The following is a 26028-nucleotide window of genomic DNA, read 5'->3' on the forward strand; positions in this document are numbered from 1 at the left end:
ACAAGACTTTTTGCAAACTACTTGGCTGGGAAGCAGTGACCCAAGATTTGGACCCAAAGGGTCTGGCTCCTACCGTCTGCATCAGGTACTCCAGATGCCAGGGCCCATCTTGCTTCCTGGCACACTGAGGGTACCGTGTCTGCCACCTGACAACACACTGCAGTGCCATCAGACTCAAGAGGGATCAGTCAGTCACGCCACAACCCCAGCCCCCACCCAGAAAGACCACAGTTTGATAGGTGACAGGCATTTTATTGGTGGCACTGGGTGCTCCCCACTGCCCCCTCACAGTGTAGACAGGATCAGTAGAAAAACCTCCAGCCTGCGCCCCCTTCCCAGCCCACCACAGGAAATGACACAGAACCCAGAAGCAAACAGTCCACTCCTGGCCGAGGTGGCACCAGACCCACCCCAGACTGTGCACCATGATAGGAAGTAGGCACTTGGGCATCCCCACATCAGCTGTGTGGGCACCGGAACTCCCTCAGCCCCTTGTGCATCATCCTGGAAAGTCACACAGCACAGACCCTGAGCACAGAGCCCAAGCACCGAGGGGTTTCCAGTCAGTCAGTCATCAGCTGCATCTGGCAAAGAACAGGCCACTGAGGGGCCCATCACACAGAGCCACTGACATGCTGAGGAGTCCAAGGTTCATCCTCAGCCCAGGCCAAGGCTTGGGACAGGGCAACAGGGCCAGCAGTGTCAGCCTGGGCTGAGCTGAGTCCTTGCAGGGGAATCTGGCTCTTACTTGGGCTGTGGGGACAGACCTCTCTGGAGGCAGGATCAGGAGAGCTAAAAGACAGCTCAGTAGATCAGAAGTAATCCAAAATTTCCCAAATTGCAGCCACCCTAGGAGGACCTCCTTCCCCCACACCTTGGCCGTGGGCCTGGGGCAACACAGGCACCAGGAAGAAGGCACATGATGTCGAAGGCATACGGCTGGGCACAGGCGGGCAGGACTGAGGCTGAGTGCGGGCGGGGGCAGCCCAGACCACAGAGGGTGAGGAGGTGAGCTAGCTGTGCCCTGCAGACCCGGCCACTCTCAGGCCTGGAGCTGCCTCTTTTCCCACAGGTCCTCAGGGGTGCTCCCTCCATTCCCCAGGTGCTTCTGAGCCACCAGGCCCAGCAGGCAGAGCGGGAAGCAGACCAATGGAGAACCAGCCGAGCACCCGGGCCGCCCTGCTAGCTACTAGGGCAGTTCCAGGGTGGATGACGGGAAAAACGATCAGCGGCTTTTTCTTCCCCAACATGATCTCAAACCAGAGCCTGGGCACCTAAGGCTGGAGACTGGGGGGCTGGGAGATGGACAGAGAGCAGGAGAGGTTAAGCATGGCTCTACAAGGGGCACTGTCGACGAGGAGCCCGTGGAGCAGGAGTGCGGTCAGTGCGGCAGGGTCAGTACAGCAAGGTCATCTGGATGGACACAGGCAGACATGGTGGCACTGAGCAGAGCTCACTGCATGTACGAGTAGCGCCAGTCTCCCAGGGGCTTGTGGGTCTCCTTGATGGCCTGGGGTGACGTCCAGCGCAGGATGTAGTGGGGACCCCCTGGCTTGTCATTGGTGCCTGTGGAAAACACAGTGGTATTTTTCTCAAAAAAGACACAAGAGTGCTGGGCAGACGGGCCACAGGGGAGGGCAGAATCAACAGGCACCAGCGGTGGCAGCAAGGTGCCAGAGGGACATCGGGGGACCCTCCCTTCCGTCTGCAGGCTGGAAGGGGTCACAGCAGTGGGGTTGCTGGGCAGGCACATCCAGACCAAGTGCACACAGGTGGAGGTTGGGGGAGGCCAATACCTGGGGGGCCGTGTGCTCCACCAGCAAGAGAAAGAGGCAGGTACTGCGGAGAGAGCACTGGATGGGGTCAGAGAGCTGCTAGGAGCCTGAGACACAGCAAGAAATCTGTGCCCTGCCTTCCAACCTCCTTCTCTCCCCATGTCCCTAATCCCCTTGGAATTTCCCAAGGGGCAAAACCCAGTGGAGCATCTTTTGTTATTCTTATGTCCCTTCCAGTCACAGCTGCATTTATGTTCATGAGTAGCTTGTAGGGGCCGGGCACTGAGGGGAAGCATCTGGGTGGTTAAGGGTTGATACTTCAGCCCTGGTCCACCAATGGGGAAGCTGCATCCTGACTTAATTACCAATGGCCAATGATTTTGCTGAACACTGTCCCTATATAAATAATGCCTCCCTAGGCCACTCCATCCCCCCAACACACACAAGGACAGGGTTTTGACGGCTTCTGGACTGGTGAATAAGAACACATCTCCATGCAAGGATGGTGGTATACCCAGAACTCCATGGGGACAGAAGCTCCTGTGCGCAGGAACCTTCCAGACCTTATCTATCCCAGCTCTTCATCTGGCTATTCATCAGTGTTCTTTAAAATATCCTGTTACCCCATTATCAGGGTTCAGGAAGACCTTGACAATACCAAAGGGGTAGAAAGAGATAATAACAGGAAACTTTCCAATCCCTGGAGAAGCATACAAATACACAGATACAGGGAGGTCAAAGGTCACCAGTTAGATTTGAGCAAGTCTATACCCAAGAGATAGTATAATCAAGTTTCCAATGGTAAAAGATAGAGTCTCAAGACTGCAAGAAAAAACAAACAAACATGTCCCAGTTTCCCCAACAGCAGACTTCTCAGCAGAAACCTGACTGGCCAGGAGAGTCACAATAAGACCTTACTAACAGATAATCACATTAAATATAAATGAATTAAATTCTCCAATTAAAAGATACAATGACTGAATGGATTTTTAAAGATTCAACCATCTGTTGCTTATAAAAAAACCTCACATCACTCTCAAGTATCCATGCAAAATGAAAGTGAAGGTACAGGTTAGATATTCCATGCACATGGAGCCCAAAATAAGCAGGAGTACCCATACTTATATCAGATAAAATAGAATTTAAAAGCGACAAGAAAGATACTATCTAATGAGAAAAGGGTCAAATCAGCAAAAAGAAATAATTCTAAATATATATGCAGTCAATATCAGAGAATCTAAATATACAAATTTAAAATTAATAGGTCTAACAGGAGAGATGGATTTCAACACAGCAACAGTAGGGAATTTTTAACACCCACTTTACTCAATGGACAGTCCAACCAGACAAAAATTCAACAGAGAAATTAAACTGCACCCTTAGGGTAAAGGGAACTAACAGTCATCTACAGAACATTCCACCCAACAGCCATGGGACGAACGTGCTCATCAGGACATGGAAATAGGTCATCAAACCAGTTTCAAGAGAAAAACAAAACTGTGTGTGGTGCTGAGGCTCAAACCCAGGACCTTGTGCAAGCTAAGCATTCGCTCTGCTGCCCATTTACATCTCGAGCCCACAAGTATTTTTAAAAGTATCTGTGTCTAAACACAATGCAATAAAACTGGAAATTAATAATCCAAAAACTTTTTGCAACTATACAAATACATGGAAACCAAACAACTTCCTCTATGAACAACCAAAGAACCAAGGGAGAAATCAAAAAGGAAATTAAAAATGTTTTGAAACAAATGGACACCTAACACACTAAACCCTACTTGACCCAGCAACAGCCAGACTGTGAGAAGTTTACAGCAATCAGGGCCTAAATCAAACAAGGAGACAGGCTGCAGGCAATCAGGGAACTTCAAGGAACCAAAAAGAAACAAGGATAAACCCCAAACTGGCAGGAGGAAAAAAATAATAATGATCAGAGCAGAAATAAACTGAAATGCAGACTTTTAAAAATATATAAAAGATTAGCCGGGCGTAGTGGTGCACACCTGTAATCCCAGCACTCAGGAGGCTGAGGCAGGAGGGTCACTGTGAGTTTGAGACCAGCCTGGGCTACAAAGTGAGCTCAAGGCAAACCCGAACCACAGTGAGACCATGTCTCAAAAAATCATACACACACACACACACACACACACAAATATATATATATGTATATTTTTATATATTATATATAATATGTATATAAAAAAGGTCAACAGAACCAAATGCTAATTTTTCAAAAAGACAAAACAAAATTGACAAACACCTAGCTAGACTAAGAAAAAGCAAAAACAGACTCAAAATCAGAAACATGGAAGAAGACATTACAACTGACACCATAGAAATACAAAGGGTCATTAGAGAATATTATAAATAACTGTACACCAACAAATTTGATAACCTAGAAAAAGACAAATTCCTGGACACATACGCCTTAGCAAGCTGCTGAATCCGGGGTCGCACACATTGCTAGGCAAGCACTGTATCACCGGGCCTCCCCCTGGCCCTTTATCAAGATCGAGTCAGGAAAAAATAGAAAATTCGAACAGACCATAACAATAATAAAACTGGTCATAAAAAGTTTCTCATTAAAGAAAAGCCCACATCCAGATGGCTTGCTGAGTTACGCTAAGAATTTGACTAGGAACAAATACCAATTGTTCTCTAATTATTCCAAAAAACTGAAGCAAACAATTCTTCCACACATTCCCCAAAGCCAACATTACTCTGATACCAAGACGAAACAATACAAATTAACAATAAAAACTACAGGCAAGTATGCTTGATGGACAGTAAAAATCCTGAACAGAACCCCAGCCAACTGACTCTAGCAGATTATTAAAAAGATTATTCAACATCAAGTAGGATTCATCTTGCAGATCAAAGAATGACTCACTCAACAAACACAAATCACTACAACACATACAGAATGGACAAAAAACCACAGGACTGTCTCGGCAGACACAGAAAAGGCATGGGATTTAGCTTAGCGGCATAAGCACCTGCCTTGCAAGCAGGCAGTCGTGGGTTCGATCCCTGGTACTGATAAAAAGGAAAAAGACAAAAAAAAAAAGGCACTTGCTAAAATGTAACATCCTTCATAATAAAAAATTCAGAACCAATCAGATATAAAAGGAATGTGCCTCAAGATAACAAAGACCTGCCAACAGCTGACATCATACTCAACAGGGCAAAGTTGAAAGCTTTTTCTCTAAGATCTGGAACTTTGACCAGTTTTAGTATTATGCCTGTTTTATTATCCAACATAGTACCGGAAGTCCCAGCCAGAGCACCCAGATGAGAGACAGCAATCAAGAGCATCAGACTGGAAAACGGGAAGTCAAACTTCACTGTCTGGAGGTTGCAAAGCCAACATACAAATATCAGCAGCATTACCACGGACCGATAAAAAATTACCTAAAGGTAACCTCAGAATCCTTTGATCGACTGATGAATGGATACAGAAAATGTGCCGCAGAATACTATTCAGCCGTAAAAAGGAATGGAATCCTGTCACTTCAGCTTCATAAGCTGAGAGTAGACGGGGGGGGGGGAAGAGTGTGAGGGAGAGGTTGGGGTGGTAGCGTGACCATAAGTGACTCCTGAGCACCGAGCGCTACGTACTTCAAACAGCTAGAAGAAAGCACTCGGAATTTTCACCATAGTGACAAGTGTCTGCAAACATTTGAGTCAAATATTAGAACATATCAAATCACATGGTTCCCCATTAGCATGTATAAACGTTATGCCTATGCATTCATTTAAAAAATTAATTTAAAGGAAAGAAATTCAAAATACAAAGCTGTTTATCCGTCCTAACAAATCAGTCATAGCAAGGCAGTGTTCCCTGGGTGCTGTAAGCAACGGGGCTCACGGGAGTCCGTTCTGTGGCCCTCGGGCAGAAGTGTAGGGCGCCCCCTGCTGGTGACTGGCATCTGTAGCAGGGGCTGTCTTGTGGGGCTGCACCCTGAATCTGGGGCTCCTGCTAACCCAGGTAGCTGGTTTCGGAGCCGAGGGCGACTGTAGGCCGCAGGGTGACTCTGCTGAGAATCAGGGAACCCCATGCACTGCGTTCAGCCCTAGCTTTGCCGCAGGGAAGCAGCACCCCAAGTCCTGGCCCTTCTGAGCCTGCTTCATTTATGAAACGCAGGGTATGGGACTTTAGAGATCTCGAGCATAGCAATAGAGTGCAGGCGCTGGAGCCAAAATTACAGCTCTTGTGCCTCAATTTGCTTTTCTGTAAAGTGGGAAGAAATGGCACCTTTGCTCTTGCTGGACCCACAGTGAGGGCTTAGTAGGTGCTCAGCGCCGTTTCTGTTTCTCTTTACACCCTTGAGATAAAGGCTCTGGGGACTCTTTCCAGGGACACGAGAAGAGAGACCTGCTCACCAGAGGCTCGGGAACCTCCGAAGGGCTGCTGGCCCACCACGGAGCCGGTGGACTTGTCGTTGATGAAGAAGTTGCCGGCAGCGTTCCTCAGCATCTTTGTGGCTTCCTGGACAACGTCCCTATGAGAGGGGACACCAGTAAGAGGGCACCCAGCCCATTCGCCCCTTCTGCCCTGGGTCCAACCTCCGACACCCTGCTCAGCCCACACTGGCTTTCCAGGTTGAACATCCAGCCACGTGTGGGGTAAAGACAGCAGCCAGCTGCTGACCCCAGTGGGCTCTGGGCAGGTTACTCGGTCCCTGGCCTCTATTTCCTCTCTGGGGAGAGGGCTGGCATGGTCTCCATCACATGGCCACTATGAGGTCGGAATGTGAGGACGGGGTCAGGCTCCTCGCTTCTGCTCTGCAGCATGGATGGGCTCCACCGGCTGGGGGGCCAGGGGAGCTGCTTAAAAGTTCCCTAAGCCAGGCCCTCAGAGGTTTAGCCTCAGGGATCCCCAGGGGTCCCCGGGTCTGTGTTTCTACCAAAGAGTCCAGGGCTATGTGCTCCTCGCTGGTCCACCTGCCTGGCTATCAGGGGGGCCAAGAGAATGCAAGGGGAGCATCAGTACCAGAACCATCCCAGGAGGTAAGGACAGGCTGGGACCGGACAGGGGACAGGGACAGACCACAGGAGGAATGAAGGCTCTGGGCCTGCGGCCACTCACTTATCCTGGGCGAACACTGCCCCCGTGAGGCCGTAACGGGTAGTGCTGTCGACGAGCTGCAGGGTCTCCTTGTACCTGTCGTCTGGGTAGACATACACGGTGAGCACAGGCCCGAAGATCTCCTAAGAGAAGCAATGGTCAGCATCCCCTAGTCCCCACTCCACCTGCCTCTCCCTGGCCCCGGGCCTCTGTCCACGCCTCAGTCAGGGACTGCTTCCTCCAGGGTTTCCTGGGGACAGAGGGATACATGGATTCCTAGCCTGCCCTCTCCACCTGGCAGAAGACCCTGCATGCTCTGGGGTCCTAGCTGGCCCTGGAGAGGAAAAAGGCCAGGGCCTCGGAGACGGAGGCTCCCAGCAATTCCAAAATTGCCTCCTCGTGGCCCCGCCTGCCACCAAAGGCTAGGGAAGGAGTCCGGCCCTGCATTTATGTGCTGGGCAAGCACCTCAACTTCTGAGAGCCTTGGTCTCCATCAGATGGGAGTGGGAATGCCACGTGGTCTCAGGAGATGCCAGCTGTGGCCAGCCCAGAGGGGACAGCGGCCACAGTCAGCCGCTGCAGCTGCTGGGGTGGCCACACATGGCGATGAGCAGTAGCAATGCTGGGACCCGGGCGGGGCCAGCGAGGACAAGAACAGAGCACTGTGTCTGGATGAGGAAGCGGGAGCCGAGTCCTGGCTCTGCTCCCTCCCAGTGTGAGACGCTCCCGTTAGGACCTGCTCTCTCCTCTATGACACGGAACGGGACCACAGAGAGGAAAACACCTCGCCCACTCTGCAGGTGCCGCTTGAGAGTGGCCTTGCCCGGGCCCCGCTTACCTCCTTCATGATGAGCTCCTGAGGGTCGCTGCTCTCCACGATGCAGGGCTCCACGAAGTAGCCCACAGAGTCGTCACATTTGCCCCCAGCCAGGATGGTGAGGCTGGGGGAGGAGCGGGCGTGCTCCAGCCACTTCTTAATGCGTGCAAAGGACTGTGGCAGGCGAGGAGCAAAGTGTCGGACAGGCTGGGGGTCCTAGACCAGGCCCCCGACACCAAAACCCCTCAACATCTGCACCCAAAGGGCCCACGACCTGGAACAGGGGCAGAGCATGGGGTGGGGGATGGTGAAAAGCTCTGGCTGAGCCATGGCAGAGACAAGGAGAGACCTTGCACACACATCTGCATGTGTGTGTGTGGGTGTGTGTGTGTGTGTGTCCACATGAACAGCAGAACCACAGAGGCATCTCTAAACACACACGCAGATAAACGTGCAAATCTATGTGTGTGGCTACACAGAGACCTGCAGGACCATGCTCAGCGGTGTGCACACACGTGTACGTGTGTTCCTGGATGCGTGCAAGCACAGGGGTGGGTCTGCCTTTGTGCATGTGCAAGGAGGTGTATGTGTGGCTACTGAGCTGTCTTGCTTAGAACAGCAGGGTTGAGTGGCCCCCCCGAGTTAGAGCCCCTGGAATGTCTTCCTCCTCCTCCCAGCCCAGAGCTCGGCCACCCCCAGGACGCCCTGCTTCCTGTCTTTACCTTGGCATCAATCACTGCAGAGAAGAAGGTCCCAAAGTCCTCGGTGGGCTGCAGGCAAGCAGGGGAGAGCCCGGGAGGTGAGCTGCCAGGGCCAGAGGAAGGGAGCCCCTGCCACACGCCCGTCCCCAGTGTCCTCCCATGTCCCTGTCTGCACTCAGACAGCCGAGCCCCAATCCCATCAGCCACCCGCTGGGCCACTCACATCGCCTACTTTGATCCTGCTGTGCTCCTCCAGCAGCCGCCCTTTGATCTGCGGCCACAGCGAGCTGGGCACATACAGGCGGGAGCAGGCGGAGCACTTCTGGCCCCCGTACTCGAAGGCCGAGCGCAGCGTCCCGCTCACCACGCTGTCCACGTCGGCCGAGCGATGCACGAAGTGGAAGTTCTTTCCGCCGCACTCTGAGGGGAAGGAAGGGAACGGATGGGGGCTCCCCTGGCTGCTCGGCAGCCTGTGGCACCATGGGCCTGCTGCCAGCTTCACAGATCACAGGTGAGGACGCCGAAGCCCAGGAAGGGTGCCGGGCACCAGTGACAGCTCACCACACGCCTCTGCTTGGTTTCTTTGCTCAGGGAAACACCAGCTCACAGCACCCGCCGCCTGCCCGACTCCCTAAGAAGCACATTAAGCCACAGCCCCCTGGAGCCTCACAGCTGTCTCTGCCACCACCCCATTACAAAGACAAGAAAACTGAGGCTGAAAGAGAAGTTGCATGCTCCAGGCCGGTGTAACCTCCTCCTGGGAGGCCGGGGAAAGAGTCCCTTGCTCAAGGGGCTCCCGGTTCGCCTGAGTCTCAAAACTCAGGCAGTGCCAGGCGTGGCCGGAAGTTTTAGAAGCTGCGGCTGACCCTGTGCCCCCTCTCCCTCCAAATGCTCTGTGAGCTACGAGCCCCAGCTCTGCTGCTGCTGTGCCTTTGTGTGACCCCAGCAGCCCTTCCCGCTAGGTCTCAGCACTCCCCCAAAGTGTGGTCCCCACATGGCTTGTGGACAGCTAACCAGTCAAAGAAACCAACCTTGGATCTCGGTCACAAGCGGCTAGGGTAATGGAGAGGCAGATGCAGGACGCTCTGTCACTGCAGAAAGTGCTACCAGGCGGGACCGCTCACCCCTCCCGGCTGGAGGTACCATCACCCAGCTCCTCCTCTTGTCCCTGAACCCGGAGGATGAGGGGCTGGGGGCTCTTACCTCCGGCCAGCCGCGGGAAGGTGCGATACCGGTCCAGGTTCTGTGCCACCTGCTTCCATAGGTGTTTGAAGGTGCTGGAAGCAGATCACAAGGTGGAGTCAGGACCTGGGTTCGGGCAGGGGGAAAGGGGCTGAGAAGGTGGGTGAGGGGCGGGGTCTGCCGCCCGGCAGGGGTGTACACCAGTCCCAGGGTTGGAGGGGGACTGGTTGGCTGAGGGTATGTGGGCAGCAAGATGGCACCAAGGCCCAGGCCTTGAAACCCAAAGGTTCTGGGTTCCGTCCTGACTTGGACAGAACTGACTGTGTGATCTCAGGCTCATTCCTTAACCCCTCTGAGCCTCAAATTCTGCACTTCACCTAGGACCGGGGAACAAGCCCCCCCGAGGCAGGGCTGTGCTGTGATTGGCTCCAACATGAGTCCAGAGCCGAGGCCTGTCTGTGCAGGGCACACTCGGGGTGCCTGAGGGGGAAAACAATGCCAAGCAGAAGGACCACCCTGGCCCACTACCCTGCACCCCAGCCAAAAGGCCAAACTGAGGAGCTTCCGGGGGAGCGTGCTCAGGCCCCTGCCCCAAGCCGCTGCTCCTGGCAGGCTCCCACTGTGACCAACTCAGCACCACAAAACAATAAAAATGCTAATCACCCAGGAGCCCGTGACACAGCAGCTAATACTAATTTATGACTTTCCTACCTTTAAGTCACCGCTCAGCAGAGCGTGGAAGCGGGGACCAGGCCCGCTCCGCCCTGATAGGCAGGGACCAGCCGGGGCTGGAAAATGGTTCTCCTCAGCAATTCTCAGTCACCACCACCACCAGCAGCAACCCGAGGGGCGGCAGGGGGGCGGGGGGCCCCCGAGGCCCACAAAGTGCAGAGCAGCCACTGCAGGTCCTGCAGAGGTCCCAGCGGAACCAGAAGGCCCCCAAGCTGCACCCCTGGACACCTGCAGCCACAAGACTCATCTTCCTCCAGGTGCCCACCTGGCTGAGTGATGCCCCTTCCACCCTGCCTGGGCACTCTGTCATCTTCACCTGTCCCTCTCGAGACCCTGGCTTGTGGACCAGCGCTGGCCTCGCACCTCCCTGCCACGCTCCTGCCAGCTCTGCCCCCTCCATCCCTGCTGTCCCCACCCTGGATCAGGGCCACTGTCCCTCGATGGGTGCCCACAGCCTCCTGCTTCTCGCTCCAGAGGCTCCTCCTCCACAGAACACCCCAGCGAGTGACCATTGAGGACAAATGTGCCAAGGTGGGGGCCTGCAGGTGTCAGGCAGGGAAAGCCATTAGCAGTGATGTCACAGGGGCCCAGGGCCATGTAAGGACAGAGGAATCGGAGGGGACCACCTGTTATCAGCCCATGCAGGCCTGGGAGGACTGGAGCATCTGGGCTTTCAGAAAAGCCAATGTTGGGATTTTTATACAAAATTATCAGGCTGGGGATTTAGCTCAGTGGCATAAGCCCCTGCAAACGAGAGGTCATGAGTTCAATCCCCGGTACCAAGAAAGAAAATTTGTTCCAGTGACACAAGGTTGGTCCATCACTACTGAGACCCAAAGAAATTAGACAGAGCCACTCACCAGGGCAGGGACCAGGACAGGGACCAGGAATGCCATGGAGGCCATGCGTGCGCTTAGGCTTCCCTCTCCTGGAATACTCTCCCCACCCCCTACCTGGTGAACGTAGACACAGACCCTGAGACACTGCCTCCTCCTGTCCTCCACTTCCAGATCCCCCAGTGACAGTGAAATCAAGACACCCCCAAAACCAGAGGCTGCACTTCTAGCCAGCACAGCTCTCTTTGTTTGATCTTTGCAAATACCAGGCAAGGAGAGAGCACCACACAGTGAGAGGTGGGCATGGCCAGCATGTGGCTTCTGGGTTTATCCTGGCCCCTGGGCAAGTGGCAGGAGGTGGGACGGCTGCCTGGTGAACATCCCCTCCACAGCCACCATGCCCTCCACCCAAGGGACTCACGGGACGCTGCCTGTGAAGTTGATGCCGCAGAGGTGCTCTGAGCTGGTGACTGTGTCCCCAAATAAGGGCCCGTCAGCTGGTACAAACTGGATGATGTTGGGGGGCAGGCCCGCCTCCCGGAGGATGTGGTAGATAGCATAGCTGGCCAGCATGGCAGTGTCACTGGGCTTCCACAAGACCACGTTGCCCTGGAAACGCGACCATGATTCACACAGTTGGAAGGCCACTGGCTCTGACCCCCAGCTCCCAACAGCATGGTCATCCCTCACCTGGCCAGGGTGTCCCCCACCAAGCCCTGCTCGCCAAGGGTCTGCACAATGCTCTGGAAGCCCCAGTGGCCGCTTGGCCAGGGCTACCTTGCTCCACAGCCTGCATCCACTCATCCCGTCTTTGCCCACTGGCATGTCTGTTCTCTGCAGTTCTAGGTGCCGCCTGGGTGTGGCTGCCCAAAGATTCTTTGTGTGTGCAGTGTCAGGCAAGTGCACCATTGGCACCTGAGTGTGCACCCTGCAGGTACAAATGCCAGGGACATCCTACATGCACACACAGCAGCACACACATGGGCTTCAGCATCCGCTGCCCGCCTGGCAGCCAGACCTCCCGAGCATGTCACCCCGCGATGCCCAGGCTGTCTGTGGGGATTTCCAATGGGGACAGCCATTGAGAGAATTAAAGGAACTCAGCTACACACAAGGCCCACTGGTGGCAGCAGGCCATCCAGGGCGAGTGCCCTGGGCCAGAACTAACTGGACTCTGCCAACCTGGTAACATGGACTCCCTGCTGTTCCCACTTTGCAGATAATGACACTGAGTCCTCGAGAACTCTGCCCAAGGTCATGCAGCAAGGAACAAAGCTGAGATTCAAACCAAACACCAGACCCCAAAAGCTATCCACGCCCCAAGCCTCCATGATCAGCCCTGCCAGCCTCTGCCAGGACCAGGCGCATGACAAGCTGCGGGCGGGCTGTCTTGCTGTCCTTACCATCAAGGCCGGAACCCCTGACAGGTTGCCGCCGATCGCAGTGAAGTTGAAAGGTGAGATGGCCGCCACGAAGCCCTGGGGAAGGTGGAGGTGGTGAGGCCAGGCCCAGGCCCCCAGCTGCCCCCATCGGACCCCTCCCTCTGCCCACAGTACCTCCAGCCCCCGGTACACCACACGGTTGGTGCTGGGTGGCAAGCTGATGGGCTGCTCCCCCTCCAGCTCCACTGCAAACTGCGCATTGAATCGGAAGAAGTCGATGAGCTCAGCCGCGGCATCTATCTCTGCTTGAATCACCGTCTTGCCCTGCAACACAGGGTTGGGCTCAGCAGCAAAGGAAGAGCCTCCTGGTACGCTGGCATCTTCTGCACGGTGAGCACAGAGCCAGGCCACAATGGGCACAAATCTTCAGAGGGCTGAGCCTGAGCAAAGCACTAGCTGGATGGCCAGGACAGGGACATCGTGTGCAGGGTCTAGATGGCTGCTTCCCTGCAACGTGGATGCAGCACCAAGCCTGGTGACTGTGATATCCCTGGAACTGTTCCTTCTTTTTATTCCTCTTTTTTAAACTTTTTTTTTCTTCTTTAAATTTTGAGACGCGGTCTTGTTAAGTTGCCCAGATGGCACTCAAGCCTGACCCTCCCGAGAGGGTGCGGAACTGTCATCCCACCTGTGTGCAGCAGAGGGCGCTCCCGCCTCGGGAACAGGGAATCAGGCGGGAGCAAACCAGCAGCCTGGGCTGGCGTCTATATTCGACCCTTCAGGACCCACGTGGGTGGCACCCGAGGTTCTGTTTCTGGAGACGATGAACTCGACCCTTTCCCCCTTGGCTCCTTTCCGGGTGCACTGTGTGAGCAGCACCACTCCCGCTGGATGTACATTCACTCACGAAGCATTTCTCATGGGTTTCGGAGTCTCCTTGAGACATCGGAAGCAGCAGAGGCATGCACACACACGCGCACACACACACACGCACGCACACGCACGCACGCACACACACACGCACGCACAAAATTCCCTCTGGAACGCTGAGGGATCCAGTATCAAAAAACCAAAAAATCAAAAACATTGTCTAGGATATAGCTCGCAGCATAAGCACCTGCCTGGCAAGTGCAAGGTCCTGGATTCGATCCCCGGTACCAAAAAAAAAAAAATAAGAACTCAGCACACCCTGGTGCAACAAGCTTGTGACACGGAACAGCAAACTCCGAGGAACACAACAAAAGGAACTCTTGAGGCCCAGGAAGGTTCTGGGAGCCTGAGGAGGATGAAACAGAAGCCTGGAGCAGACGGTTAGGAGCTCACTCCAGGGATGGGACACTGGGCGGTGGCAGAGAGGACCCACAGTGTCCAGGGAGTTTCTTTAGTGACACTGTGGGCAGGGGAGCCTGGCAGGGGCACAGAGCAGCTGGCAGTGGGCAGAGGTTGGGCAGGAGGCCCGGGTGGGTCAGGCTGAGAGTGTGGAACTTACCACTTGGGGACAGTAAGACCCAGGGGACCTGAAAGCCAGGTACAGCCTACCCTGAGGGTTCTGGGGGCTGATGGAGCCAGAATCACCGAGACTGCCTAAGGTCACTGCCGTCCAGGACAGGTGGCCCAGGGCAGGAACAGAGGAGGTGAAGAGGACAGGACAGGACTATGGCTTAGCCAGTCTGTCTGACCACTTCTGTCCCTCTGTGCTGGCTCGGGGCCTTGTCCCTGCACACATCCCTGGGTTTCCTATAGGATCCGATGGCCAGGGGCCACCCAGCGGTATCTGCTGACAGAAGTACAGGATGCCACTCACCTGCCCCACCATGGTCTTGGCGAGGACCTCGGCCCTGCGCGGCCCGCTCAGCAAGTCTGCTGCCTTGAGGAAGATCTGGGCTCGGTCTGCGACAGGCTTCAGGTCCCATTCTTTCCTGGCAGCCAAGGCAGCCTCAATGGCCTTATTGAGCAGGGCCTGATGGCAAAGGAGGTGGTCAGGCCAGCCTCCTACAACAGAATGCTCAGGGGAGGAAACGGGGGGTGGAAAGCAGGAAAGCCACTCTGCACAGGAGGGCCCTGGTCCCCAGCCCTCAGCCCCTGGTCCCTGTCCTACGGCTGGTTGGGCAGCTCATAGCTCAGAGCACATCCAGGGGTCACTCTGAGGCCACGTGGCTGCCAGGCTGGCCAGCAGGTGCTGCTCCAGTCTCTCACAGTCAAATCAAGGCCCCAGCTTATTCCCGGGGCCCGTGGACCCTGAACACACTGCCCAGAGGCTCCAGCCACAAGGTGTGAGCCATAGCCCGAGTCTCACACTTGCTGCTGGGACCAACTGCCCTCACGGCCACACAGCACGGCCCCAGGCCCTGTCTCAGGCCGCTCCACCCCCTGCCTCCCACTGACAACCCTCTGCAGTCCACCTCCTCCCTACACCAAGGTCTGCCCACTGCCGTGGGCATCGTGTACAGCCCAGCCCCAGCCAAGCAACACTCATCTGGCTGGAGTTTGCCTTGGCATGCCTGGCCCTGTCAAACTGCCCGGAGAATCTACCTGAGGGCCAGAGAGGACTCACCTTGTCTGCATAACAGAACTTGGCGACCTTGTGTCCGTGATTAAAGGGCTGGAAAGAGAACAGAGTGGTCTCACTGCCAGGAGGGAGGTGCCCGGATAGGTGGGGACAGGCTACGCTCAAAGCTCCTGCCCAGGGAGATCCTGGCTTCTCTCACTTCCCTCACGTCCCCAAAGCCTTCTTTTGGGCTCCCGCCAGGCTGGCTCCTGCCTCCCAAAAGTCACTGAGCATCCTCGAGTGGTGTCTGGGTCACAGTCCAGGAGGGAGGCAGGGACCACAGGCCACAGTCTTTCAGGTACATGTGGAGTCGTTGGGCGGACACAGGTTCAAATCCCAGCTCAGAAGCCTCCTGGCCCTGAGCCTTGCATGAGCTCATGTCCCGTCTCCAAGTGTCCCTTCTGGGAAACAGGCACTGAGCTTCACACTGCATAGCATGGCAAGCAGGACTGGTACACCATGGGTGGAAATTCCCTGAGCCTGGTCCAGCACATGCTAGCCCTTGGTTCCATCCATTCAGAGCCAGACAAGAACCCCATTTGCAAAAGAGTCAACCTTTCTTCTCCCACAAATTACAGTCCCCTGAGTTTCCTGGCCACCTGTAGCAGCATGTCAGGTGGTCCCAACAGGTGGGTTCAGGGCCCAGGCTTCTTCTTGCAGCTTCCAGCACAACTTGGGATCCATCGAGGAGGGAAAGGGACAGGCCTCCACCTCGCTGCCTCGCCCATGGACGGGCCTTGGGCAGGGCGGGGCTCGCTGCCTGTGGGCTCTGCAAGTTTCATGTGTCCCCAACACTCACAGTCTGGGAGGGAAGCACAGGCTCTGCATCTCAGCCACGGGAGGGCCAGACCCAGATGCCACCGGGAGACACGGCGTCCTGCCCCCGGGGGACTCACCGACACCTGGTACTGCACGTCCGACGTCCACACCTCCTCGTCACCCACCACACATGGGATGGTTTCCGTCCGGCCCTGCAGGTCCTTCAAGGCCTGGGAAGAAGGACCAGCGTGTGAATGAACACTTCCTCCTGCCTGAAACCCTGGGTCTGCACACGGAGCAGCCCGGGCAGGACGTCAGTGAGGAGGCCAGGCTGGGCCTAGGGCCTCTGGGGGACGTGTGCGCCCCCGCCTCCCCCAGGACTTCTCTCTCCAGCCTCGGTCTCCCTGCAGAAAGCTCAGGCCTCCCTCCCAGGGGCGGTGCTGCCTGATTTCCCCAGAACTGAAAGATAAAATACTCCACCTGGAACTTACATGAACTCCCATGATTTACTGAATTCCTAACAATTAACTGGAAAATTACTTTAGCATAGAGCATGTGTGCACATGACCTCTGACCTGCCCTGGGATGTCACCCATTGCCCTCTGCTGCTGCAGGTTCAAAGCTCCCAACTGCAGCCCGCCCCAGCCCCAAGCTGCTGCCTCCCAGGGCTCAGGCAGGGCCACGGGTTCGGGGCTGTACCTCAGGGGCCATCTCCCTCCAAGCCCTGCACCCTGGGGCACCCTCACCCAGTTACCTTCTGAAGTGCTTCTCGCTCTGGGGTGCCCTGTGTGAACGCTAAGATGGGCTCGTTGGCCACCTGCCTGGACGAAGTGTGCTTCCACCGCGGCCTGGGGGCAAGGGCAGAGCAGAGGCAGGTTGGTCAGCAGTGGCCACTGCAGGCCCCCAGCACCCACCTCTGCTGGGTTTCCAGGAATGGCCCAGAGCCTGGGAGAGGGAACCAGCCTGGGGCCTAAAGACGCCAAAGTCCTATCCTGCCACTGCGTATAACTGGGCTGTTTCTAAGCTGTGACATGAGCATCACCTCCCCAGCCCACGGAGCTGTGTGGACTCGAAGTACCCCTGTGATGTGAAGCAGAGGACCCTGCACACACGGAGGGCCCCTCTTGCTTTATTTCCCACAATGCCACCTTCAACCCAAGGGACTTCTTTCTCCCTGTTGAAAAGGTGGCCGAGTCTCAGAATGGGAACCAGCTAAGCTCCCCTGGCACAAGAGCAGGGCACGCCAGGGGCACAAGGGTGCCCGACATGTGTGTGGTGAACTTGGAAGGCTGCCCTGAGCCCTGCTCTGGAGACAGGGAGGGCTGCTGTGGGGACTCGGCGCCTGGCTCTGGTAGGATGGAAGAATTAAAAATCAGGCAGAAAGGAAACCTGGAAAACCAAACTGCAGCTCATTTAAAAATGAAAACAGGGTTGAGATATAAGCCCAATTCTTTTGTTTGTTTTGTTTTTGTTTCTTGTTTTGCAATAGGGTCTTACGTAGTTCGGGCTGGCCTTGAAACCTCCTCCTGTGTCAGCCTCGCTGCTGCTGGGATTACAGGTGTGTGCCCCAAGCTCGGCCCTGTTTTTGGCTTTGAGACAGGGTCTTGCTATGTAATCTGGGGTACCCTTGAACTCACTATGTAGAACTGGGGTGACGGAGGCAGGAGAATCACTGTGAGTTTGGGACCAGCGTAGGTTACACAGTGAGGGTTTTGGGGGGTGGGTTTTGGTTTGTTTTTGGTTCTTGGTTTGTTTTGAGACAGGGTCTCACTATGTACCCCAGTTTGGCCTTGAACTCAGCCTCCCAGTGCTGAGATTATAGGCATGTGCCACCACACCCAGCACACAGTCAATTTTTTTTTTAATTTTTATTTCTTTTTGTTACTGGGGATTGAACTCACAACCCCACACTTGCCAGGCAGGCACTTTATACCACTGAGCTAAGTCCCCAGCCCCTTTTTTTAAGTCAATTTCTTTTTTTTTTTTTTTTTTTTAGTACCAGGGATTGAACTCACAACCTCATGCTTGGCAAGCAGGCACTTATTACGCCCTGAGCTAAACCCTGGCCCAGCACACAGTAAATTTAAAGCCTGCCTAAACTACATATCAAGGCCCTATCTCAAAAAAATAAAAAAAACCAAAAATAAAAAGGTGATGCAGACGTCCACCATGGCCCACCCTGTCACTAAAGATTACCTACTTGTCACTGGGCCATCCCTCCACCCACCCACCAGCCCAAGCCCAAGACTGTAAGTTACCAAATTCCACTGATTTCTACTGCCAAAAACACATAAACATTTCCAGTTCCAAACTGCAGTGCCCCTCTTTTCTCTAAGCACCTGCACTCCTCTCTCGAGTGCCTCCTAAAATCTCTCCCTAATAAGCCCTTCCCTGAAAAGGTTTTCCAAGACAGGAGTCAGCAAACCTACAAGCTTGAATAAAAGGACGCGTTCCAGGGAACCTGAGTTCCTAGGGATGGAATTTTAAGAATTCCTTGCTTGGGGCTGGGAATTTAGCTCAGTGGCATAAGTGCCTGCCTGGCAAACTCTAGGTTATGAGTTCGAGCCTCAGCACCAAAAAAAAAAAAAGAATCAGAATAATCCTCTTAGCAAAAAAAAAAAAAAAAAAGAATTCTTTGCTTAAATCCAACAACGTGGGGCTCTAGGGACCTCAGCCCATCTGGGAAGCGCTGGGTAGGAAGGCTCTGGGGTCAGTTGTTTGAAAGCTGAAGGCCCAGCTTTGCCACTTCCCAGCTACCGATGTCCCCCCGGGTCTCAGTTTCCCCCTCAGGGGTCAAGGAGCACAAAGCCTGCTCAGAGCTATGGGACACATAAGCGTACACAAAGCCTCCTTCCTGGCCACCAGGACACCCACGGGCCTCACCAGGGACAAGGGGACAGCAGCAGGTGTGGGTCACTTGGCATTTCTTGGTAGCTAAAAACACACAGGCCGTGGGGACCCACAGGAAACTTAGTTAGGGCACCATTAGGAAAAACCTATTAGAGGATTTGGACTTCTGCTGAGCGCTGTGGAGGAAGTCAGATGCTGTCAGAAAGCAGGGACAATTCTGATTGGGCACAGTGTCTGTCATTTAGCAAGAGAGGGGTGTCCAGTACTTTCTGGGTGGCACTGTGGCCTTGTTTGTGTATGTGCTTGGAGAAAATTATGAAGTGGATTTGTGAATCTCATTGTATCATGGTCCTGAGGCAGATTAGGGCACTGCAGACTGGCCAGAGAAGTGGCACGGCCCATTCTTTATAAAAATCTCAGGACACACGTGCAGAACAGGCCCCAAAGCCCTGCACATAGACCGCTCCTGAGAACCCAAACAGGATTTTGATAGAACAGCCCAGACCTGACGTCAGCCTGTGCAGGGGAGACACAGGTGGACAGAGAGTCTCGAGAGTGAGGTTGGTATCTGTGAGCTTATGCCCAACAGGAAGACCAAGTAGCCCAGCTGAGAGAGTCAAGGTCCACTTCTTTCTTTCCTGGAAGGAGTCTGGGTCTCAAAGGTCCAGCCTGAGCAAGGGCACAGGACAGGACCACACAAGCAGGCCCCACATTCACTCTGCAAGGTCCATGCAGCACGTGCAGTGTCTCTGGTTACAGTTCAGATCCCAGAGCCATGCGGTGACCACGACAACCTCAGCCTTGGGGAAGAGGACAGGGTTAGTAAACAAACGCAGATTACACGAGGTGATTATGAGTAACCAAGGGGGACACGGGGCTGCTTCAGCCAGGGAGGACAGGAGGGCCTCTCGGAGGAGGTGACCACTGACCCCAGGAGGTTTGGAAAGCTGAGGAAGCGCAGGGGTTCAGGGTTGAGGTAAGACAGAGTCAGATAACCATGTCACCTCCACGTCAGAGGCAGGACCCTGAGTAACAGCTGTCCCAACCCGTCTCCTGGTCCCAGGTCCCAGCATGGGGGGGGGGGGGGCGCGAATGGAAACTGACACCACGCCTGCTCGGTGACCTTAGCACACCTTTACCAGCTCTGGAGCCTGTCACTCGCCTGAAGAATGGGGACAGAGCTGTGAGCCTCCGAGGTCGTGGTAGCCATGGACAGCGCTTGCCTTTCCTCCCCTCTAGTCTGCCAAGCCTGTGAAGGCAAATTCCTTCCCCAGGGGTAGCCTGGGGCTCCTCCTCTGTGGGCATAAAGCTGGCACAAGAGTCCCCCCGCAACTCAAAATGCAGGCAGCATCCGCCCTCACCCCTATCCACAGCCCCTGCCTTCCTGGTGCCAAAGACAGAAATCTGCAGAACTTCCTGCCCCTCCGCAGCAGGGGCCCCCTGTGACCTCAGGGTCACATGCCCACAAGCTTTCTTCATGCTGAAAAGCCTCCAGGCCGGGTCCAGTGTTCCTTGTGCTCCCAGCATGGCCTGGGAAATTCAGACTAGTTTCAAAGTTCAGCTGGAGTCAAGGCAGCCAGAAATAAGAAACAACCAAGAATCTGGGCAAACTCTTTGCTGGTGGTGGCCATTCTGAGCACCCTTCCGTGAAAGGGACAGGAAGTTACAAGACTTGGGCCTCTACCTAGGGAGACCCTGCAGACCATTCATTCCATCATTCGTTCATGCAGTGACCACACATTTACCCAGGTGGCCATCCGGCAGAGATCACAGGGTCACTCGTTACCGTCCACCGAGTCCTTATCACCCATTTCCTGAGCACCCATGTGGTGCTGGGCTCCAGAATGCATGCATCTCTCAGTTCTGCATGAAGACGCATAAGGAAAGGGGGGGGGTGAAATCTGACTCAGTTTCCCTGACAATCTAGGGTGCCACCTTCTGTTTCTCCAGAGGACCCCACTGCCAGAGCCTAAGAGCTTGACCTATCCCCACTCCTTGCAGGTACAAAGGTCGAAGCTGGAAAGGGTACACAGTTTTCTCCTGCCTAAGAGCAGTAAGTTGGCCCAGGCAAGCTCAGAAAGCCACCTCAGAGAGGAAAGGGCTGCAGGAGGCCCTGGGCTCCCAGGCATCGTCAGCCTCCACCCTGTCCAAGGCACCCAATCAAAGTCACCATCAGCTTCCTCCTAGGCTAAAGCAATGTCCACTCCTGCCCCGCCATCTCCAAACCACTCTAAACCATGACCAAAGCTATACAGCGGGCCTCGCTTAAGATAAGGCAATGTTCTCCTGCAAACATCAAAGTGCACTACATAAATCTGGATGGTACAGGCCAGCTGCTCACTGTGGCCTCTTGGGAGCAAGCAGTGCTGGACATGACGGACGTGTGAGCGGCTCCCTGGGTAGCGGGGTACTGCTTTACAGTCACCTTGGTTCTGTAAGTAGAATACGCTAAAATAACAGAAGCACACAGGATGATAAAAACGTAGCTCGGTAACAGAACGGCTCTGCACCATCAGCTAGAACAGTGTACCGACATGCCCGCATATGCTGGGCTGCTTACTATGGCAGCACAAGCAGCACCATAAATATCCGGCAACTAGGACCTCGGCTATGACACTCCTGGGCAACAGGGACTTTCCAGCTCCACTGTAATCTTATTAGGCCCCCACTGCACACGTAATATATTGTTGACTAAATATCATTGTAATGACGAATTTTCTATATCTGTTTCTGTATCTATTGTGTTCAGTGCTGGAGACTGAATCAAGGGCCTTTGCACTGAGGTACATTCTCAACCCTTTTTTGATATAGGGTCTTGCTAACCTGCTAACTTGGTCTTGACCTTGCAATCTGCCTGCCTCGGCCTCCCAGAGTGCTGGGATTATAAGTATGTGCATCACACCCGGTTTGGTGATTGTATTTTAACATGAAAATTTGATACTAGGAGAGAAGAGGAAAGAACAATCATGCAAACAGGAACACAGTCCCAAAGTACCTGGCTTCTTGTCCTTCTTTTGAGGCCCCCAAGACCCCTTCCCATGGCCCTGCCCTGCTTGCTGAGGTCCAGCCCTGGCGTCTTGTCTGCAGGCCTCCCTGCCTGGCCACACACAGGAGCTCCTCTAGGTCATCTCCATGTCCTGAACTTCCTTGAAGCACCATGGACAGCCCTCATTACAGACCTTGAGCTGACCATCTGTGGCCATGCCAAGAGCCCCATGCAGTGACCCCATGTGTCTCTGTCATCCTCAATGGACACTCTGAACCTAGCACACTGTTCTACTCACAGTAAGCATCCAAGTAAAATCTTCAAAAGCAACGAATGCCCAGGTAGCATTGGAAGGACACCAGGTCCCCAGGAGTGGACTCCCAGGCCAGGGTTCTCCTGCTAACAGCTGGAGCCTGATGCAGGTTTCCCAGTGACCAAAAAGAGAAATACTACAGAAAAAACTAGCTTTGCTTCATTCAGTCTCCCAGGAGCGGTTATCTGAGGTCTGATAAGGCAAATCCTCCTTATCACTGTGATTAGGGCAGCAGAGAGGCCCAGGAAGATACAACACAGGGCCCAGGGCAGGGCTGAGGGGGTGGAGCCAGGAGGATGACTTGAAGCCCAGAACTAGGTGAAAACAGCACGGCACGGCTCCTTGTGCTTGGTGAGACGCAAGAATCATCTCAGTAAATGTACCCTATAAATGTCCAAGAAGGTTCTACTATGACCTATGCTATGGAAGAGTAAACTAGGGTTCAGAGATTATGAACATGGCTAGCAGCCACAGCTCAAGACACAGCAGAATTACACCTGGATTATCTGAGACCTGTGGTTAGCCAGGGCTGACAGGAATGTCAATCCCCCTCACCATACAGCTACACCCCCTGACTTCCTCCTAGGGAAAGAGGTTGCCATGAGATGAGCATTGACTTACTAAGACTGTCCACTGGCACAGCAGCTCAGCCCAAAAGTCATTCCATTCCATTCTAGCATATCTACCAAAAAAGCAAGATTCCCAGCAAAGGCAGCTGTCTCCCCGTGCACACCTGCAATGTTAGCTAGAATAAAGGGGTGGGGCTGAGGACCTCTAACCCCACAACTCTTGCCCTGTACCATCCTGGGTCAGGGCTGATAAAGAAGAGATGGATGATCATCAGAATCACAGCTGCACTCAGTGATGTTTCTGGGTGATGGGCACCCTTCATGTGCTTTACATGCGTGAAATCATTCAATCCTTTTATGGCTTGTGTTTGGATGCCCCCGCCCTCAAGCCTCCCTCATGCAGTCATGGAGGCAGCTGAGTTTAGCATTTGACAGGCTCATTGTCTAGTGCTGGAATTGGCAGTGTGAAAGCTGTACCCACCCAGAAGCAGGTATCTGGCATACAATGTGAGAGAGGGAAGGAGGCGTGCTGTCTGCTTTTTTGCTCTTGCCCCTTGTGGTTACCATGAATGGCTGCCCCTCAGCCACACCACCCTGCCTTGGAGCCAGGTGAGTATAGACTGAAACCTCCACAAACTGTGAGCTAAATAAACCTTTCCTTCCTTCATTTGGGGCATCAGGTATTTTGTCTGTGCAATGAATAAAAAAGTAACCAAGACAGATCCCAACAACCTGAGAGGTGGCTCTTGTTTCCTCTAGGGCAAGTATAGCACTCACACAATTGCCTTCCTCCCTCTTTTTTTTTTTTTTTTAAAGAGAATAAAACCAAACAAAAAAATGAAACAAAGCAAAACAATGGGAACCATATTGGATTTCAAAACCAAGACAGTAGGAAATCAACAACAGTTACTATATTGCTCAGGCTACCAGCTATAGATATGCAAAGTTAATCAAACAATATAAGCACTAAGTTGTTTCTTTACTTCAGGCGCCATCATTTCAGAAATTTATGGTGTGTGATTTCTAATTTCTTTTGTGTGTATGCCTCCTGGACGTGTTCTGGGTGGGCGGGAGGTCTGGGATTAAACCTTGCTCAGGCTCAGGATCTTACAACATGAGGACCTTGGCCCCCTGCTGACTTTCTTAGTCAAACTTCTAAACTCAAGTTGACACAATGTATCAACTATTACACCTGCCAAATAAACAAGTGATCAAACATTAAAGCTACCCCAGAACTGGGGCTCTCAACTAGAACCACTTTGCCCCCATGTGACAAGGAGCAATTGTCTGGAAGAGTTTTTTCATTGTCATGACTGGGGGTGCTGCTAGAATCCATTGGGCAGAGGCCAGGGGTGCTGCCTAACATCCTACAGTGCACAGAGCAGCCCCTACAACAAAGCTTTATCTGGCCCCAAATATTTGATGATGCCAAAGTTGAGAAACCCAGTCTAGGAATCCAGACAGAAATAACCTACACCTGGAAAGCTGATACACACAGGAAGCCTCATAATTAGGACCATGAATCTGGAGTGAGATCAACTGCAATTTTAGTCCTACGCCTGCCTGAACTTGAAGATAGCACCTCATCCAGAAAATGGGGACAATACAGTACAGGCCAGTAGTGCTGGGTTCGTGGCATGTGATTACCTGGTATATACTGTTATTATGGAATTTCCCTTTGGAGCATGGATTGCTTTCTACCTGTTATTAGAGGAGTTTTATACCATTGTTCTTGCTACATCTTTTTTTTTTTCTTTCTTTTCTTTTTAGATAGGGTCTTGCTATGCAGTTCTGGGTGGCCTTGAACTCACTATGTAGCCAATGCTTGGCCTCTCAAATGTAGGGACCACAGGTGTGTGCCACCACACCCAGCTTCCCTCACAAGTGACTTGTGTCTGAATGAGGGCCCATCTTGAGTCCTGGGATTACAGGTGTGGACCAGCACACTCGGCTTTTCTTGCCATTTTCTGAAACAGTTCTGAAGGAAGATTAATTGCAATGGATCAGCCGGGCATGGTGGCACACACCTGTAATCTCAGCACTCCGGACGCTGAGGCAAGAGGATCACTGCAAGATCAAGACCAGCCTGGGCTCCAAAGTGAGCTCAAGGCCAACCTGAACTGCATAGTGAGACCCTGTCTTAAAAATGACCAAAAAAAAAAAAAAAAAAAAAAAAAAGCAATGTATCTCTTACTGTAATGTTTTTTGTAATGAATTTTTAAATTTAAACTTTCACCATATACTTTGATCATGCCTCATAGAACTGACATTCACCCATGCCAACCCATGGGGGCAGGGAGAAGGGTACTGATTAACTCAGCAAAGGAGCTGAGAGGACACAGCTGTAGGCACCAGACAAACAAAATCAAACTGGGGGCAAGAAGGTGCTGTCCAGCTCTAAAAGGGTGGTAGTCTAGATGCATAGCGCCACCAATGTGGGAGCCCCTCTGGTCAGTCGCAGTCCTATGTTCCTCCCAGCACTTAGTGCTGCGCAGATCATTTGCATGGAGGGCCCCGGGGTCCCGGAACCCCAACTCCACTCTGCTTAAATTGGTAAATCTGGACACCCGCACTTCCTGTTTCTTCATTATTTGGAATAATAACATCTCGCTTCACAGGAATGAGAAGTGCAAATAAAAAAGGATACTGAATGTAGTGCCAATAATAATAATCAGGCACTGCCTGAGGGGCAGGCACCGTTCAAGGCACGTTACGCGTATTAACTCATTTAATCTTTGCAGTAAGACACAAGCCAAGTGTCGACACGGGGTTTGGCACGTGAAATGCATTGTATAAATATGACCCTTCCACCGACCAGAAGAAAGGAACCCTTCTCGTCTACCTAACATTTAAATGGAAAAATGGGGCAGAGGGGGAGGCGGGTGGGAAGCCATGTAGGAGGAGGAGGAGCAGGAATCTCAAGAGGGGGTCCAGTAGAAGAGACCCACAAAAAAGCCAGAGGCGTGGTGTGCTAAATGTAGACATGCTCCTCCCGCGAAACCAGCAAATTTCAAATACTGTACTCAGCACTAGGGAGGAAGACTAGTGAAGCAAGCCACTTTCTGGCGCAAGACATGGCCCAGAGGACCCCACCCGACCGCGGGAAGAGGATCCCCCTAAGATAAAGAAAATGGCATCTGAAGGCTTCAGGCAGGGGACTGAGGGATCTCCGTGAGAGGGAGCCCTGGTGGAGGTGGGAGGCAAGCGACTTCGGGCAGAGGGAAACTCCTGGGAACCCCGCCGCGGACTATCAGCCGCAGGTGGAGTTTCGGCGTGGGGAGCCGCCCAGCGACTCTTAGGACCCTGGGCAGCAGGCATCGCACCCGGATCGGCCTGGATAAGGGGCTCACTTACCCGGCCCCGCTCCAGGGGCGGACTAGGAGGACGCGGCGGAGCACACGCGGCTGCAGCAGCATCTCGGACCCTGTCCTGCCAAATTGTGGTTAGCTAGAGAGAACGCCGGCCAAAACTGGAACGCCCGACCTCCATCGGAACGTACCACCTCTGGGG

The 26028-nt window shown here is 53.6% G+C and overlaps 1 protein-coding gene across 1 annotated transcript; it reads right to left on the reverse strand.

Annotated features, from left to right (window-relative positions):
* Positions 1-231: 231 nt before the first annotated feature.
* Aldh4a1 (aldehyde dehydrogenase 4 family member A1) lies at positions 232-26028 on the reverse strand. The gene is made up of 15 exons (XM_003471374.5): positions 25873-26028; positions 16555-16648; positions 15938-16030; positions 15048-15095; positions 14298-14453; positions 12668-12817; positions 12515-12589; positions 11533-11720; positions 9565-9638; positions 8585-8781; positions 8383-8430; positions 7682-7834; positions 6865-6986; positions 6159-6277; positions 232-1566 (listed from the first exon to the last, which is right to left on the reverse strand). Exons 1-15 carry the CDS (start codon positions 25932-25934, stop codon positions 1454-1456), a joined length of 1692 nt encoding a protein of 563 aa, XP_003471422.1. The 5' UTR covers positions 25935-26028; the 3' UTR covers positions 232-1453.

This window comes from Cavia porcellus, unplaced genomic scaffold (genome assembly GCF_034190915.1).
Source record: "Cavia porcellus strain 051 isolate PalLab524CR breed Dunkin Hartley unplaced genomic scaffold, mCavPor4.1 scaffold_25, whole genome shotgun sequence".
Taxonomy (NCBI): Eukaryota; Metazoa; Chordata; class Mammalia; order Rodentia; family Caviidae; genus Cavia; species Cavia porcellus.